Raw genomic sequence first — 19,635 nt, 5'->3', positions numbered from 1 at the left:
ATCATCTTACAAGGACATATTTCAAATTATAACACCTAATCCAGTCTTTGCTTCCATGGCTGTCACTTCCTAAGAGTTAATTTAATGAGTAGAGGGGAAAGGGAGCTGTATCCTCCTTTCTGCTCAGCTCCTCCAACACCCCCTCCCCCCCCAGAGTGAGATGTCTCAGAGTGGGGATCTGGCCAAACCCTCTGCACGCTCTAAGTTACAGATGGGAAGAAGAGACGCACTAGGAGATTAGGAGCCTTGCCCAAGGCAAGCAATAATACAGGCTGGAGAGCAAGCCAGAGGTGAAGAGGCCATGCACATGTGGCTGCAGCAGGTTGCTTCTGAGCTTCTGGCCAAGCTGCCCACCTCCTCATGTTTGCAAACTTCCTCTGGTTTACAATAAATAAATACAGCTTAAAGACGGAACAGAGCAGACTGACAGTGTGTCACCTCTACCCTTAGTACATACCCAGGGATACTCTGTGATGCTATTAATACAACAGAACACTAGCAGCATTACAACCACAGAATACAACCCATTTGGGGAAATAAAATTACATTAAAAAAATACTTAAAGCCAGGTGGTGGTGGCAGTGCATGCCTTTAATCCCAGCACTTGGGAGGCAGAGGCAGGCAAATCTCTGTGAGTTCAAGGCCAGCCTGGTCTACAAGAGTTAGTTCCAGGACAGGCTCCAAAGCTACAGAGAAACCCTGTCTCGAAAAACCAAAAACAAAAACCATATTTAAATTTGTAAATGAGTGTTTTACCTCCTATGTAGGGGCACCACATTCGTGCCTCAGGCCAGAAGAGTTATGGAGGATTCTGAGCCGCCTTTGTGGATGCTGGGAAATGAACCCAGGTCCTCTAGAAGAGCAGCATGTGCCTTAACCGCCAAGCCAGCTGTCCTGCCCCAGAACTGCATTTTTAAAGAACCCACAAAACAAAGAATCTTTAATAAGATGCAGTCTAGATTCTTAAATCAAGGCTTAAACTATCTGAGCAGATGAGTAAGTACCCCAATTAACAGCAGGTAAAAGCTTAGGCAGGTAAAAAGGAGCAGCTGCACCAGAGCCCACAGCAGAGGCTACTTCTGAACTCAATCACAGATCTAAGAACTGGACAAAGCCTTGCAGATAGATGGCCTGTCTGTCCTACAGCTCACATGGGAGAACAGAATCCTGCAGCAGGTAAACCTTAGATTCAAGACTGGAATCCAGGTCCTAAATCCTGGTCAGAAGCCTTCTTACACAGGGCTGATTTTTTTCTGGCAGCAGACATAAAATCTCTAAGTTCACTCTGAGGAGTAATCTGCCCATCCCTGATAGGCTCACTCGTTCCTGCATCTTCTTTTCCTAATAAAACTACAGTGTAAACAGGACACACACTTGTTCTCATTTTACAAAAAAGAAACTAATAAAATCCTCTGAATCCAACAGCAACCCTCATTATAGTCCCAGCTACTTGAAAGACTAAGGCAGGAGGAGTGTGAGTTTAAGTCCATCCTGGGCTACAACAGTGAAGACCTACCTAAAAGTAAATAAGTTAAAAGCGCCTGGACTGGAGAGATGGCTCAGAGGTTAAGGCTGCTCTTTCAGAGGTCCTGAGTTCAATTCCCAGCAACCACATGGTGGCTCGCAACCATCTGTAATGAGATCTGGTGCCGCCTTCTGGCATGCGGGCATATATGCAGGCAAAACACTGTATATATAATAAACAAATCTTTTTTAAAAAAGCGCCTAATTCCATGGTAAAAAATGAAAATCCATGGCAACATCCAGTGTTGTTTTACTATGGCATAGCTGGGGGCCATGATCCTAAGACTAATAAACAGTGTATTGTACTGCTTTCATTTTACACTTTTATTTATTTTGGAGAGTGTGTGTGTGTACATGTGTCACAATGCAAGTTAGAAAATAATTTATAGGAGAGAGTTCTCTCCTTCCGCCAAATGGTTCCTAAGGATTGACCTCAGACTGTAGGCTTTACCCACTGGCCCAAGCAAAGTATTATCATCATTATAGTTAGCATCCATATCATACTGGAATCTACTTTTCCAATTTTGTTTATAGTTACCCATTTAAAGACATTTTGTCATGTTCCTTCCTTTATGTTTACATATCAGTTGGCCAAATAATTTTTTAAGTAGTCCATATTAAAGCTGTCTAGTTACTATTGTAAATGGGTTTCTAAAGATGTATCACTTAGTCCTCTTTCTTTAGTTTCCCAAAAACTGTAGTATACAAGAAAAACCAAACAAAAATAAACCACTGCCCCCCAAATTCACAGAAAAAGATATATTTCTCATTTTTAAACAAAGCAGATCATGAATTAATACAACTTTAAAACTCAGAGTAAAAGTAAAAGTAGCTATAAAGGCTTCTAGAATATAGCTTATTAAATATAGCTTATAGAATATACATACATAAATCCTGAAAGTAGAGGTGGGAGGATCAGAAGTTTTGAGACCGGCCTCAGCTACTCGGGAGTCTGGGCTATACAAGATCCTGTTTCAGTGTCCTCTAAAAAAGGTGAGAAGCAATCTTTAAAACTTCCCAGTTTCCTAAATAAACTCTACCAGATAAGCTACTAGCTTGTAGTGAGATTACTAAAATAATTCCTTTGGGTTCACACTGAGTAAGGAGGAAGCAAAACAGAGAAATGCTGCCAATGGTGGGATGACTTCGCTTTGTGTTGCGGGAGGTCCTTCCGCCCCTCCAACCAATAGCTGCTGTGATACCAGCCCATTGGGGCGTGGTCTCTCTCCCTTTAAAAAAGTGGCTATTTCCTCTGCTCGCTCTCTTCACTTCCTGCTCCGCCGGAGACTAGACTCCCTTCCTGGTTGTGCAGATGGCTGTTGTCTGGGACGGTGATCTGTAAGTTTTCCCCTTTAAATAAATAACACCCTATTAATCATAACTCCAAACTGGTGTGGCCTTGTTCGTGACTTACGCCTTCAGATTAAAAGGATCATGATGCCAACTCTGGTATATGTGTGTATTCGCATGTTTATTGAAATAATACTAATGAAAGAAGATGAATACCATAGGCCTTGAGGTCTCTGACAACCTGTGTAATGCTGGGGCTCTATGTCCTTTACCCTGGTGTGAGTCAGGCCTTCATTCTAATTCTTACCTACACTCAGTATAATCCTGTTTCCTTTTGTACCTATCCAGTTTGAATGAAGGACCTCTGAAAGTTATTTTATCATTTAAATATACAAATTGAATGCAATCATAAGATACTGTTCTCTCAATCTCTTCATGAATTTCAAAAGGCATTTACAATAAGGTAAATGTGGGAAGTTAATTAGTGAAATTTAACATAAACCATGGTAACAACTGCAAAACATTAAGTACAAATAACCTATGAAGCTCTCTCTGAAAAAGATGGAGCCCAGTCTTCATTCCTGTGCTCAGAGTAAAGAGCGACTGTCTGGAGACTGCAATGCGATACAAAGGGAACATGGGGATTCCTTTCTGATCGCCGATGGTGGGAAACTTCTCAACTAAGAAAGTCCGATTCCAGAAGGAAAGAAATTAATAAATGACTGTATCATGTTTAAAAATTTACATAAATGAGAAAATATGCTTCCTTTGTTCTTACAAGGAAGATTTGGGTCAAATGCAGTGAGATGCCATTTCCCATCTATGAGACTGCAAACAGCAGAAAAAACAAACAGACCTTCAATTTAGTGTAAACAAGGTCTCACTCACTGCAACTGCAGTGTAATAATCAAAGGTCTAACAGGGGTGTCCAGCCATACTTAGTGCAAATACCAACATACCCTTTGTTCCAGTAACTCCATACTTCTAGACAAAGCATCAGATAGCATGAGCGCAAGGCTTCAGTGTAGTACTGACTGGAAACAATCCAATGTTCGCCAACAGAGAACGGGTCCAACTCTAGGTCCATGTAAAGGAGCAAGGAAAAAGGACCCCACAGGCTGCCTCCATGTAGGATGCTGGAACAAGAAGCCAGCGATGTACCAGTGCACAGAGCACTGCCCACTCAGTTGAGAAGGCAGAGGGTGTATAAACATACATGTGCACTTATGTCTAAAGGCAAACCACACAAGTATAAATGAAATTATGAAGGCTGAGGTCAGTGGAGCACACCTGTAATTCCAGCATCTGGGAGGTGAAGGTGATTCCGTGGGTTCAAGGCCAATTGTGGCTATATAGAAACACCTATCTCAAAAGAAAGAACAAAAGCCTAGGAAAAAACAACAGCAACAACAAACACAGCCTCAGAAGGCAGGAGAGGAACTGAGTCAAAGCGGAAATGAAAGCTGATTATCTACGCATATATCCTAAGGATAAAAAGAAGTGACTAGTTTTTAAACAATTTTCAGCAGTCATATTGCTGTGGAACAATGATCTGTACTCTGTCACTTGTATTTTAAATAAACGCTATTTGGCCAGTGACCAGGCAGGAAGTAGAGGCGGGGCGACGAAAATTCTGGGAAGAGGAAAGAGTCAGTCTGCAATTGTCATCCAGACGCAGAGGACACAAGATGTGACTGCCTTGCCGAAAAAGGCACCAAGTTATGTGGCTAACACAGACAAGACTAATGGGTTAATGTAAGATGTAAGAATTAATAAGAAGCCTGAGCTACTAGGCCAACCAGTTTATGATTAATGTAGACCTTTTTGTGTTTATTTGGGACTAATGGCTGTGGGATCTGGTGGAACAGAAACATCAGTCAACAGTCAGACAGTAATACTGGAATTTTCATTTTGAAATTATAATGGCATAGCCAGATGAGTATAAGCAAACTGATGAATATGTGTTAAGAACCCAGAGTTTTGGGTGTAAACTAAGAGAACTGTAAAATCAAGTATATTATGTAAATATTCTCAAGTTCTGAATATGAAGTGAGAGTATCCATGCTAGGGTGAGGATGGCTCAGGGGTAGAGTGTTTGTCTAGCATGCAGGAAGCCCTAGGTTCAAGTACCAGAAGTAAAAGGCAAACATAAGTGTTCTATTTGAAAAACTTAAAACTAAACGAACAAGTGCTTTCTGCGTCTGCATAATCTTTGTATACTAAAATGCCCCAGAAACAAAGCTGTACTCAGGAGCAGAGAGCAACCACAGCGTGCACATTGTGACCTGAATTTCATCTCTAATTAAAATGAGTCAAAAACCCTTGGACACATAGCTGACTGCAGTCTGAGATGAAACCACTATGAAAAGAGTTCTGGGAGCACCCTATCCCTGTCCCAAAACCCTGACCAAACATGACCATTCCCCCTCCATTTATAACTAGACTTCCCTCTTTGTTTCCCAGAACAATCTGGCCTTTACGTGAATCAATGGAGACAGAAGCACCCATCTGGCTTGGGCAGACATGACTCAGGGTCTTAGATGAGGGAGAAATGACAAGATGGCACTCGGAGGGAGCAGAACCCTGCAAGGCAGCTAATGTTGTGTAGTGCAAACCTACTTGGGAGAAGAAGGTGATGTCAAATAAGGTAAGAATAAAGAGGGCCAGGTTCCCTCAGGTCTCCTACTGTTTGGACACTTCAAAGCTAAGCTCAGCTTGACAAAAATTTGACTCTATGTTGAATCTCTCACTTGATTTTCACACAGCAATACTGACCTAAAACACAGCAAATATTTGTAGTGGCTATGTTACAGAATCCAGCAATACATGATTATGACGGGAAAGCTCTACCCAAATTGGCCCATGTCAAAGCCACACTGAACAGACTATGGTGGCACAGGCCTGTGATCCCAGCTCTCAGGAGGCTGAGAAGGGTCACAAGCTCAAGGATTGTCTGGTCTACACAGCAAGGTTTTGTCTCAATCAAAACAAGACAAGAAATCAGACACACTGAGAGGTAGTATAAACATGGCTAAGGGCCACTGCCCTGTCCTGTGTGTGCTGCTTATGTTGCTTCCTGACACCATTTGTGCATGGCTTAGGCTTTGAGACCTAAATAAAAAAGTTCATATTTTATCACTTAATTTAAAAAGTTTTGAGGGTTTTTTTTGTCAAGTGTTAAAAACATAAAATTATAAATATCTATCAACTGGTTCAATTACTTTCTCACTTATTATATGGAGACACTAAAACTTTTATGAATTGCTAACTGGCATAAGTAATCTGATATACTATTATTTACATGAGTAAATAATACTTAGAAATTTCAAAAGAGGTCTGAGGACACAGCTCAGCTGGAAGAGTCATTGCAAACATGTAGAGACCCGGGTCCAGTCGCAGTCACCCCATAAACTAGGCATGGTGACACACGCCTGTAGCCCTGGCACTCAGGAGGAGTTGGGCAGTGAGTAAGGGAGTTCATCACCAAGCCTGACGGCCTGCGTTTCGTCCCCAGGCCCACACGGTGGGAAAGCACCGATTTCTACAAGCTGTCCTCTGACCTCCATGACAGACACCGGCATGTGTGCCCCAGACCTTCCAAAAAAGTCAGTAAAGAAATATAGTTTAAGATCATCAGCCTACACAACAAATTCAAGGTCAACCTAGGCTTTGAGACCTGTCTCAAAAATCAAAACCAAGCAACATTAAACAGAACAAAAACAAAAGCCAAACTTTCCAGCAGATAGAAACCTAAAAGCAACTAATTTTTAAAATTTGCCTTCCAAATAACAAGTTTAACTTGGTGGTAGAATATCATCTCCCAGAGAAGAATGGAATTCACCAGAAAATGGACTGAACTTCATTTTAAATGAAACAAGCAAAACTCAGCAAGACAAATGCTGCATGGTTTATCATCCACAGAATCAGCTTTCAAAAAAAGATAGGCTCAAAGTACTTTGTGCATTATTCATATATGAAAATGTTACAAGGATACAATTTTAAAAGTTTATATTTGTTTAGTCAGCGTTAACTCTTCACTAAACAAATAAAAGCAATTTTATAGAGTGCTTGCTTATCATGTAACAGACTCTAGATTTGATCACAGTGATGCCACATACATAAAATTATTGTTTTATAGATTTTATATACAGTTATACATATAGCACATAAGCGATACATAGTACATCTACAGTATTAAAATTTAATCAAAGATCAATTAAGAAAAAAATGTCTGGCTAGTAACTGGAGAGACTAAAAGATTTTTTTGTTTGTTTGCTTGTTTGTTTTAATTTTTTGAGGCAAGATTTTTCTGTATAGCCCTGGCTGTCCTGGAACTCACTCTATAGACCAGGCTGGCCTCAAACTCACAGAGATACACCTGTCTCTGCCTGCTGAACGCTGGGATTAAAGGTGTGCACCACCACTGTCCAGCCTAGAAGGTATTCTTGAAGCAGAGAACCATCGGCCATGAGGATGGGGAGTCAGTCCTGGGTAGACCTAGGCAGGACCACTTCTCTCAAGCTGGGGTATGTTAATTCACTTCTTTGTCTGGGGACAGTTAGGAAAATCCATCAGACCCATGGATGCACTCTCTCCCTTAGGGGAGCTGAGACCAATTCTCTCTTCATTAAGTACAGCCACTGAACCCGCTTCCTCCTGAGAGTCTGGGCCTGCAGCAGGAAGGCTTTTAGCATCTCCCAAGAAGAGCATTTCTGACAAAAACCTGAGAGGAACCTCTTTGTTAACGGAAGAGCTATGTGCTATGGATCTCTGTGTCATACACAGGAGCTGGCCTAAGCAGAGGGTAAATAAACAGTTCTGAATTTTGAAAAAAAGAGACTGTCTAAAACATCTTTAGGAGAGATAGTAATAATGATAACACAAAGACCGCCACACTGTGTTACAACTGTATCAGAACACTGAACTAAACCATTTAGTGTGGGATTTGTGATTATTACAATTTGCAGAACAAAAACACAGAGAAAGAAAGTGTCCCTGAGTGGGGAGACCTTTACCTTCTATACGGAAATGAGGCAGGAACAATGAACATTCATTCAATACTAAGACAGGTAGGTGCTAGGGCTTCTGGGCAGCCGGGCAGCCCTGTCGTCTGCTGTCCCCAGTCTTTCACCACTTCAAAGCAAAAGGGCAATGCAGGCACCTCAATCGGGTAAGGTCCCAAGCTTACAAACTGTTTACCAAAGCCCATGCCTTAGCAGAACAGTCTTTGCTGATGGTACTGCTCTTTAGAACCCCCATATTATACTCCAGGACTGAACACCTTTATTGCAACAAGCTGTTCACAACAGATACTTCCCCAATGAATTTCCGAGCTCATATTACAGTAAGAGTGACAAGGGGAACAACTTCAGCCATATACTTTAGCATCTGAGATCTTTCATAGGTGTCCTAAAAGGTGAATGAGGTCATGACCCCAGGTCAAGCCAATGACCACTAGGTGTTACTGTAACAGAAGGCACCTAATAACCAGGGTGAGTACAGATGGTGCTGGGCTAAATGTGGGCATGACAAGGTCATTTTTCATTTCTTAAAATGAATTCTGAGCAGCACAAAAACTCAAGACTGTCAAAACTAAAGCTCTGAAAACCTGTCCGTTCATCCAGAACCTTGTCTCAAGTTAAACTGAACTTTCTGCAGAATTGGGGGGAAAAAAAAATCAAAACAGAACTAGGTAACAAGCTAAGGAGGAAAAATCACATGCTCGAGTCAACAGGCCAGTCACAAAGCCCACCACATTCTACAAGAAATTATTTTTGCCACTGATTTGCCCAGCAACCACATTACTGTTCTAAACACAAAAATGTTGAGAATTTTCCTTGCCCAGATGCGTTTTTTTTTTAAAGGCTAAGTGCATCTTAACATACATAATTTAGTTTGCAACAAACCACAGAGACGAAGGGAAAGCTGAAAACACTAAAATCATGTATTTCCTATAATGGTCTGATCAAATGCCACTAAAACACTCTGCTGAACTTTTGAAACCCTTAAAATGCTCTGCAGTCTGCTAACAAGTTAAAGGTTCTCTTTTTTTCTTTTCACTCAACTTGACCCCATTCTATCATCAACGTGACAATCTACATCACTTTAGGTCTTAAATTGCAAAGGTGCTTAGAAAACAAGAAATATGTACGATTAGCAACCATGGTTTTTCCCTCTGGCTGCAGTCACGGCTTTTGAGTGCTGCTGTGGATGGCCAAGCTGCAGAGATCAGCACGGTTATGACCTAATGTCAGTAACCTTCCTTGGGATCGGTGTGCTGCTCAGCCAGATGAACTTCCAGACTTCTTTTCTCACTATGGGCAGGGCCAAGCTTCTTAGAGGAAGATTAAGCTCCACTCTACTTAGCCTCCCAGAAAAGTTGAACAGAGGAAGCTTAGTTACACACAGTAAGAGGCAGAAAGAGATAAATCCCAACTGACATGACCAAGAAACTCTGCTAAACAGACCAAACTAAATTATAACTACAAAGCCACCAGGGAGCTTTAATTATTAAAAAGTAAACCATATGCTGGAGTAATAGAAGCTCAACAATCAAATATGGCATGAAACAGTAGTTTTCATTCTGGCTGCACTGGTCCTCCTCTGAAGATCTTTTCCTAACATACATTTTTATTCCTAACATGTATGTGTGTATATGTGAAATAACAAACAGAAAAGATATAGCTAAAACACTCCAACAACTAAATCACATGCCCCCAGTCTGATTCAGAAGTCTGGAAAACAGTTTTTGTTCCTTAGTTGTGGTATGTGCATACATATCACAGGGAGAACAAATCCTGGCTTTCTGTGGACTTAGTTTGACCAGTCATTTATTTAGACGTTGATTTATCTGACCATAAAAAAAGGATAATTGCATTTGCCATTAGATAATCAAAACAGATTAAGAAATCCCTATGAAAAACAAAGAACCGTTATTTATAATGACACTAATTGTCCTTGGTTTGATGGCTCTTACAAAATGCATCCTAAGAAAAGAGCACCCAGGAACTAGGCAGGTGCCCCAGGGTCCAGGGAGCTGGATATGGCCACTGACAGTGACGGGAAACACAGTAATCTCCCTACTCTTTGCAAGGAAAGCAGTTAAACATATTAGAAAATACTGATCCAGGCTGCCCATGTGTAGAAATTCTATCAAAGCTTTTCAAAGTCATAAAAGTTTAAAACACTGGCATTTGAGAGCCAAATGTAGATTCAAAAAGAAAATTAAATCTGAGCCTTAAATGCTCATACAAAACAAACAAACCAACAACAAAAACCAAAGTAAGTTAGGTGTGGTTACTCCTGCCAATCATCTCTGCACTCAGAAGGCAAAGGAGAAAGAACTGAAAATGGAAGCAAGTTTAGGCTAGGCAGGCAGAGTCTACATCAAAACGCCAAGGGCTGGAGGCGTGGCAGGGTTTGCTTACTACACTATCCCAGGTCCTGGCTGTTGTAATGTCTAGCACTGAAAAGAAGAAAAAGAAGAAAAAGTAACAGTTTACCTTAACCAAAAGGCACATAAAGATCCAAAAGTAATTAAGAAAGCTAAAATCTCTGGGTGGATGTGGCCGCATACACCTTTAATCCCAATTCAATAGGAGGCAGAAGCAGTGAGTTCAAGCCAGACTGGGCTACACAGTGAGCTCGGAGTTACATGAGACTGTCACAAAAAATGAAGGGGTGTGGGGGTGCTATATCTATAGATGCATTTTGAAACTTAAAAACAATTCTGGGTCAAAATAGCAGATTAATTGCTATTAGAGAAGTTAGATGCTAAAGTTCTCTATTGCTTGAACTTTAGTACCCACAGAATTCAAATTACATAAGTCTGAAATTACAAAAATTTAATTTTTAAGATCAACACCTACTGGCTGTGTCTCAGTGGCACGGGCTATGGAATCTCTGTTTTCGTGTTCGGGTGGACTCGCACCTCAGTCCTCCAGGCCACGACAGAACCCTCGTCTCACTGCTCTTCCGTACCCTGCGATGCCGTCCCACCATTTATTCACCACTGCCCTCCGCCTCCTGACAAGCTCACTGAAGTGAGGACCTATTTTCACTCACCTGCTTCGAAGGAAGCAGTAGCTTCAACGCTCTGCCCCTTGCCAGCATCCGGAGCTCCTTCCTCAACTGTAGTCACAAATGACACTCTCCTCCACACACCCTACAGTACTCATCTAGGCAGACCCTGGCTCCACCTATTCTTTCAAAGGCCCCATCACTTCCCACAGGCTCACTGATGTTTTAATCTTGGAGATTTCCAGAAGGGTAAACTGCTGACTGAACATGTACAACGAGCCCTGGAAGCAACTGGTAGAGAGGCCTGGGTCTGACATGAGAAACCGGGCCCAACTCACACAACTCGCTTCCCTTTAATCCCTTTACTTGTAAAGCCCAGATGTTACACTGGATGGACACTGAGACCCAGTCCTAGCTCTGGACTCTAATAACTCTATTATGTTAATATAACACATCTTCACTGGACCATCTCTGATGAGAAATGCATGAAAATGCCTAATTCCTTCTATTAAACATCTCAATTTATTTCAACAAATAACCCAACATAGGTATATATTTCAGAGCTATTTTTGAAAAATGAAATGGTTCAAAATAAAAATAAAAACAAGCCACAATAAAAAAAAAGCTGAGGATTAAGAAAAATAAATATAAGCAAAACCCAAAAAATACTTACTTACCAAATCTCACTATAAATAACTGCTAAATAACACTTTAAAAATGGAAGTTCTGGTGGAAATTTAGGATGTCAAATGCAGACATAAAAAACAACATGGTAAAACAGCAGGAATGAGTGAGAAAATATTTTTTGCTTCAATTGTTTCTAGTTCTCTTGTCAAAGAAAATAAACTTAGATTCAAGCTACAGGATAACAAAAAGCTTCAGACTGCCTCAGACAAAGAAAAACCAGCATCTTAGGAGCACACACATAGCATTTAGTTGGCCTGAACTAAAGCCAGAGACTGGTCTGGGCTTTTGGGCAGTGGATCCCACCAACACCTTGATCAATGAGTGAGTATTCATAATAGCTTTCTTTCCGCCTTGCCTCAAAGCTTCAGACGTGCAGCTCTCAAGTACATCTGAACCTACAGCCGGGCTTCCCAGCTCACCAGAGCTGGCGGCACAATTGTGCTGTGGGGTTACCACAGCTCAGCTATCATAGAAGCAACACTAAAGCTCCTAACATTTCTGAAAAACAACATCGTGAGGTGCTGGAGGAAGGCAAGAGTATTTTCTAGCACACGCTAACAATTAATTGGAATAAAGTTCTCTTCCCTTTAGTGCCCACGCTCTAAATCAAAAGCAAGGTGAAACAAACAAGACTTTATCAAAAACAGGATGTGGCCTTTCATCACGTTTCCCCAACTCTGGAATCTTACCTGCTGATGCTTTGATCATGTAGCCCCCCTTCTCACTGGGAGGCACATCGAGCAGCTGCATAATTCTGTCCAGCAGCCCGTGGATGATCTCAAACCCAGGGTTCTTGTTGTAATAAACAGCACAGAGATGCCTGTAGTTTTTTGCACCTACATCTAAAAGAGCAAAAAAGCATGATCATCAGGTCACAGTAATCATATTTAAGAAACTGGCTTATCCCAACCTAAGTTAGACAAAGCTAACAAAAAGAGATAACAGATTATTTGACGTGAAGAGAGACGTTCAGCCTCAGAAATTCATGGTCAGATCTAACTTTTCAGCCACCAAATTCTTAAAGGTGTATACTTTGTAGGGGTGGGGAGTTACTGGCTCTCAGTGCTTGCCCCAGGTCCAAAGGCTTCACTATAAAACCCGCTTGGAAAACTTGCTGTAAACATTCTACCAGTTAGTGACGCATATTCTTTATTCATGATATCACCCAAATAATCATACTAATACCAAAAGGGCTCTCGCAGAGACACTTTATTATTTCCAATGGAGAATCAGAGACATAGACAGGGATGAAGTACAGTACAGTCACTTCTCAGAGTACTTTGGCGGCTGTGAAAAAGCCTTCTGTGAAAGCTTATCTTAATGACAAGAAACACAATAATAAGACAGACCAAAACCTGGGGACAATGTGCTGGAGACTGAACTGTTACTCCCCTAGATCATTTTTTTTTTAAAGTGGTCAATAAGTTAAAAAGGAAACCAAATTAAATTACACTGTTAAAAGAACACGCATATGTTGGAACATTACGAAGCCAAGCAAGGCAATAGCTATCAGCAAAGTCAGAGTGAGGCTGTCCCAGTAGAGGGTGGTCCTGCAACAGATGCACCACACCAAATGCTGAGAGACCCAGCAGCTACCTTAGTTAGGCTGGAGTCACAGTACTGTTTGATAATCTTTTAAAAACTGTACACACACACACACACACAAACACACAAACCTTCACAATTAAAACACGGAATGAGAGGCTGGATAGAAGACTCAGTGGTTAAGAACACTTATGACTCTTACAGAGGGCTGAGGTTTGGTTCCTAGCACCCACATATCCATAACTTCAGTTCCTGAGAAGCCAACCCCCATCTTCTGAACTCCAAGGCATCAGGCATGCATGTGGTGCACAGACAAAAATACAAGTAAAACACTCATACACATAAAATAAATCTTATTTTTAAATGGAAGAAGTAAAACAGAAGATATGAAGCTATAGCAATATGAAGCAACACTGAAGACATTTTGCCAAGAGAAATAGGATAAAGAACTGTTCTCGCCATTTAACACTTCTCTGTGCATGCTACGCTGAAGGTGCTAAGTTTTTCTTAGACAGTGGAGGTCAGTGCCACTGCAGGGCTCACACAAACTCAACATTTACTTTCTGAATACACAACTGAAGTCTGGAAAAAGAGGTAAGCACATGGAAGCAACTACCACACCAGGCCAGGAGCACAGAGTGGGCCATATTCAAAAGCAACATGAGAGACAGCTGAGGTAACGTGACAGCCATATTGCCACCCCTGTTATGAATCAACACTGAAGACATTACGCCAAGAGAAACAGGCACAGCAAGACTAACCTACATGATCCCTAAATATGAGGTTCTGAAGGTTTTGGTTTTAGTGATCCGTGAAAACAGGACTGTGTGTGCAAGGCAAGAACACTCCCCGGAGTTCACACTGAAACAGAGTGGGAGGGAGCCTCCCAGAGCTGGTCTCAGGGCTGCAGCCCGCACTATGAGAAGTTCTGGTGCTCGTCCACCAACAGCCGAGCGCCGCTGTGCTGCACTCCAAAGCTCAAGAAGAGGTAGCTTGGATCTGTGTTTTAAAACGATCACAATAACTTTTTTTTTTTTTGATTTTTTTCGAGACAGGGTTTATCTGTAGCTTTGGAGCCTGTCCTTTGGAACTAGCTTGTATAGACCAGGTAGGCCTCAAATTCACAGAGATCTGCCTGCTTCTGCCTCCGAAGTGCTGGGATTAAAGGTGTGCGACACCACTGGCAGAAGAGTCAAAGCTAAACAAACATAGCCATAATCAGAAACCTCCTAGAATTAGGGAAAAAAAGACTCAAAAGAAACAGATCTACAGGTTATATTTGAAAGGGATAATTTTTTTCTACTTCTACTTCAAAATCTTTCCATGATTAATATACATTACCTTCTATAAAAATAAAACAAACTAAGAATCATGACCCAAGATGAACCCCAATGACTGGATAATGAAGAAGTGTATAAGCACTGGGAGATACTACCCATTGATGAAACCTCAGCAACTCTCAGTTGTCTTAACTAGTGGATTGCTCGCAGAGGCACCGTACTGAATGAAAGGAGTCAGCCACAAAAGGCAACAGGATGCATGATCCTCTTGTGCCATTGTGGAGAAAGCATACTTTAAGCAACTGAGACTAGACAGTAGTTGTATGGAGTAAGATGTGGGGGAAATGTGACTAAAATAGAAAAAAAAAAACGGGGGATTTTCAGGGTGATGCTGTTTGGGATTTCTGGGTGGTTATTTAAAAAGGACACAAAAAGGAAGATTTAAAGTCAACAACATCATTCAACTTTAAAACTGGCACGTAACTTAGGTATATATCACGACCCCTACACAGACCCTAGAGCCACACATCTCTGATACAAATTCTCAACGCATTTGGCTTCACTTTGCTTTTTAAATTAGGAGAAAAGAAGATAATACCTATCTTTAGAAATAACATGAAAACAACACGCTGCTTCCTCTTCACATGGACTGAGCAGGAGCTCTTCCACGGTTTTTCCATAGGTCAGAGCTACTAGCACAGCAGGCACTAACAGCCTTTTCTCTTCAGACAGCCAGACATTGAGAGCACTAGTAATCTCCCAGGTACGGAGTGCCTATCAGCCAACCCTCGGTGCCACTATTTAGCTCAAGACACTGCACAGAGGATTACTACTGCTGTGGAACAGATGGGGAAGCCAAACCTCAGGGCAATTAAGTAAAGTTGCCCGAAGTCAAGCTAACTAGCGAGAGCTAATCATTATCAATTCCACAGCTATGAAGTTACAAACCAGGACCTGCTCAGGACTAAAACCCACACTCTCTCCACTGCCCTACAGTGTGCCATAAAGGATTTAGATGGGAAAACTTTAAGAGTAAATGCATATGTGGCCACATACAGTTGCTTGAGTATGTATAGTCAAAGACGTGCATTCTTGAAACATTTTTGGTACAATAAACAGATGTTTTACTTCCCCAAAGTCTTTGTGATTCTTAAGAATTTCATTTAAGTCACTGAAATAAATTATTATTTTAAATCTGGAATTTGTGTCTATCAACAGTATGTAAATTTATGGAGATTATATTCTGAGGAAACTGACTAAACAGACACAGAGAAAGAACTGTTCTCACCTCACCATTTAACACTTCTCCGTGCATGCTACGCTGAAGGTGCTCTAGCCTTCCTTAGACAGAGGAGGTCAGTGCCACTGCAGGGCTCACACAAACTCAACATTTACTTTCTGAATACACAACTGAAGTCTGGAAAAAGAGGTAAGCACATGGAAGCAACTACCACACCAGGCCAGGAGCACAGAGTGGGCCATATTCAAAAGCAACTTGAGAGACAGCTGAGGTGACGTGACAGCCATATTGCCACCCGTTGTTGTTGTCATCGTCAAGGACAAAGAACTCTGCTTTCTAAACTCTATAATGGAAGGTGCGAGGATAAGGATCAATATTAAAGGCAGGCAGACAGGCAGGCATACGTGCCGAGTGACCCAGCAGCATACATAAACTAAACTAAGAGGCCTAACTCTGCTGCAGGAACGTGAACACACACGTTCTCTGTCTCTCTCCTCCCGAAGGGAAAAAATTAAATGAAACAGAACTAAATTACCCTTTCATACTACTGACTTGCTTCTGGGTATTCCTGCCATGTGGTACCCATTTGTTGGTGTCACATGCTTCCACTTTAACACACAGGCACGTATTGAAACTACTTTGTAGTTCCACATTCACTGTGAGCGCAGGCCAACAGTAAGGCCACCATCCAGAGAGCTTACCAATGCAAATGAGAAGCCACTTGATTTTGGGAACCTTTGCCTTGGACTACTTTTTCCTAATTTCCAAATTATTTAAAATGAGTCTTTCTAATAACAGTCAAATATCTAGACCAAAACCAGATTTTTTTAAAGGAAAATTCAGTGCTTGAGAGATTGTAGCAAAAAAAAAAAAAATTACAATAAAAAAAAAAAAGAGCTGGGATGTGGCTCAGCTGATGGAGTGCTTACCTAGCACTGCACAAACAAGGCATGGTGGCACATGCATCAGAAGCTCAAAGTCATTCTTGGGTACACAATGAGTTTGAGGCTATCCTAAGAATCAAGGGATCTTGTCTCCAAAAAGATAAAAATTCAAATTAAAGCTTATTTCATTTAAAAAAAAGTTTGAGAATATTTCCAACATTTAAAAAAGGTTTCAGGATGTTTACAACATACATGGAAAATAATAAACTAACTTCTAGGTTTAATTTTGCAATAAGCCTAAGAAAAGCCACTGACTTTTAGGACTATGTATTAACCTCATTCTTAACTACCCTGCACTGATTGTTTCTCGCACCACCAAGGCACCACCCCTTTTACATTTGTCTCTTTATAGTTTCTCAAGGCAGTCCATACCCTCCATTGCCATCATCGCCTACGGAAAAATGGCTAGGTACGCTAAAATTCCCATCTTCTTTCCTGCTACACAGAGAGACCATATTACATCACAGGAAGTTCAGACTGCATGCCACAAAATAAGAACTATTTAGACTTCATGCCAAAGCTAGGGTTTGTTGGAAATGCCTCAGTTCTTTATAACTCAGTTAATAGACCTCTTGTGTCATGCCATCAAACAATCTGCTTTTTCAATGGGCCTGCCAAGTATGTCAGCCTAAATTATCCGTGTATTTCACAGACTTCAAAGTACTGCCTGCAGAGAACAGATCTAAACCACCCGAGGGAGGTGGCTAGATGTAGTTCTGTGAACTCAAAAGCTACAACAAATGATTTTTTTTTTAAAGGAAAAGAAAGGGGAATGGTAAATGATGACCCTAGTATGTGACTTACATACATTTTCCAGGCTTTGGCATAGGCTCCCGAGTAGTATATATCCTGTTTACACCAATGATTAGAGGTGACTTCTGGTAACATATCATCCAGGGAAAGAGTCTTCCTTACTCTCATGTGCACCCAGAAGCCGAAGTAAAGGTGCTGTTAGAAAAACTGTGAATGTGGAGAGTAAAAAAGCTTCTAGAATAATCAAGGGCTGACACTGCTCGAGCTACAGATTAACAGCTAGCCAGCCTTGGAAAAGGAAGTAAATCACTTTCATTTCTAAGTCTAGCCTATCCATCGATGTTTTCAACCCTGGCGCCCACAAAACTGTAACTCATGCTGCAAATCTATCTCCTAAAGAATTTTAGCACAATCTAAATGTCCCACAAAAATGCCAAGAAGACCACAAAAAACAAAGCATCTTGAAAAACCCACAGCTAATATAGGGAAATAAAAACCCTGATATACTCCTGATAGGACTATAAATCAGTAAAGCAAAAATAAGTAAAACGAAGACAAGGAAATGCAAGAGGGACTGGACGGGGAGGTCTGCAGCAGTGAGACAGGGACACGCAGGAGTGACATGACAACGCATTGCACTCATGGATGACATGGCACCATGGCCTTTAATACCAGCACATGGGGGGCAAAGGCAGTCAGATTTGAGGTCAGCCTAGTCTACACAGCCAATTCCAACCCAGGCAGTGCACTTGTTTAAAGAAGAAGAAAGAAGAAAGGAGGGAAAGAAAAGCAGGAAGAAAATGGCCTAGTGAAGTCCACATTATAGGTATAATAAATATACACAATATAGTAACATATGCAATGTATTAATATATGGTGGGTATGTTGGCTCACCACTATAATCCTACCACTCAGGGCGTGGAAGCAGGATGTGAGTCTGAAAACAGTCAGGGTCACATAGCAAGACCTGCCTCAAAACCAACCAAACCAAAACAAACAAAACAACAGAAATATTTTAGAAAACAATTTACTAAATTATCAACTATTTAAATGTGTATACCTAGGGACTGGCAAATTGTATTCTTTTTTCCCCCCAAAGATTTATTTATTTATTGTGTTCCGTCTGCATGTTTGTCTGCACATTATGTATTCAGTGTTCCGTCTGCATATTATGTATTCAGTGTTCCGTCTGCATGTTTGTCTGCACATTATGTATTCAGTGTTCCGTCTGCATGTTTGTCTGCATATTATGTATACAGTGTTCCATCTGCACGTTTGCCTGCACATTGTGTATACAGTATTCTGTCTGCATGTTTGCCTGCACCTTATGTATACAATGTTCTGTCTGCTTGTTTGCCTGCCAGATCTCATTACAGATGGTTGTGAGCCACCATGTGGTTGCTGGGAATTGTACTCAGGACCTCTGGACGATCAGCCAGTCTTCTTAACCTCTGAGCCATCTCTCCAGGCTGGCACATTATATTTCTAACAACATGTATTTGTACAAGGGATGATACTCAATTGCAAGACATAATTTAGGAAGTCTCACAATCTATACATTCATCCTCACAGTCAGTACATTCTCTGCTTCCACATAGCAGAATATTATCTATCAAAGACAAATTGATAGTATGCATTCAGATAAGCTAGCCCAAGTATAACCACATTTGTATAAACTATAAAGCATCGCCTATCTCTACAACTACACACAGAAGTGTAAATATGGCTGCAGGTGTGCATGAGGTCTGGCATTGAATTCTAGGTGTGAAGCAAGAGAGAAGCGGAAGAATGTCCCTCCCCACCTGTGTGTCCCCATCTGAGATCCCTGGCTGTCCTGCCCCTGCCTCCCACGTGTTGGGATTAAAGGTGTGTGCCACCACTGCTTGGTGATATTTTTGTTTTTTAATTTAAAAAAATCTTAAATCAACAATAGATATAAATAAAAGCTTAAGAATATTATAAATGTATGTTCAACCAAAAAAAAAAAAGCAACAACTTGCCTAAAATGCTTGTGTATCATAACACCAAAGGTCACACTTTTAAAATGATGTTGAAAAGCCAAGAAATAAATGTGAAAAGAAATCTCTAAAATTCTCAATGCGTACAGAGAAAAAATTCTATTCCTGAGGGTTGAATTTTATTTAGTTAACATAAACCTGAATGGCTTTTTATCTATTAAAAAAATACAGTACTGGATGCATGACAGGGCACATTATACTCACGTTAGCAGATCTTAACTATGTGGAGCCAAGCACACTAAAATAGCTCTATATTAAAAATGATTTATTCACACAGCTAAGATGCCATCACATATGCAAAGGATGCTACTTCAAAAATTGTTAACGTCAGTCTC

The 19,635-nt window shown here is 40.9% G+C and overlaps 1 protein-coding gene across 2 annotated transcripts in view; it reads right to left on the bottom strand.

The window, feature by feature from the left end:
* Farsb (phenylalanyl-tRNA synthetase subunit beta) overlaps window positions 1-19,635 on the bottom strand; it is a 67,251-nt gene that overhangs the window by 5,807 nt on the left and 41,809 nt on the right. For both annotated transcript variants that reach the window (XM_050161045.1, XM_050161044.1), the window contains one exon: window positions 12,210-12,362. In XM_050161045.1, coding sequence (XP_050017002.1) covers window positions 12,210-12,362 — 153 coding nt within the window. The remainder of the gene's footprint in view (window positions 1-12,209; window positions 12,363-19,635) is intronic.

Source organism: Alexandromys fortis, unplaced genomic scaffold (assembly GCF_014885135.2).
Source record: "Alexandromys fortis isolate MF-2015 unplaced genomic scaffold, M_Fortis_MF-2015_v1.1 scaffold_98, whole genome shotgun sequence".
In the NCBI taxonomy this organism is placed as follows: domain Eukaryota; kingdom Metazoa; phylum Chordata; class Mammalia; order Rodentia; family Cricetidae; genus Alexandromys; species Alexandromys fortis.
The sequence above is the reverse complement of the archived record's forward strand: the minus strand, read 5'-3'. Positions and strand labels throughout refer to the sequence as shown.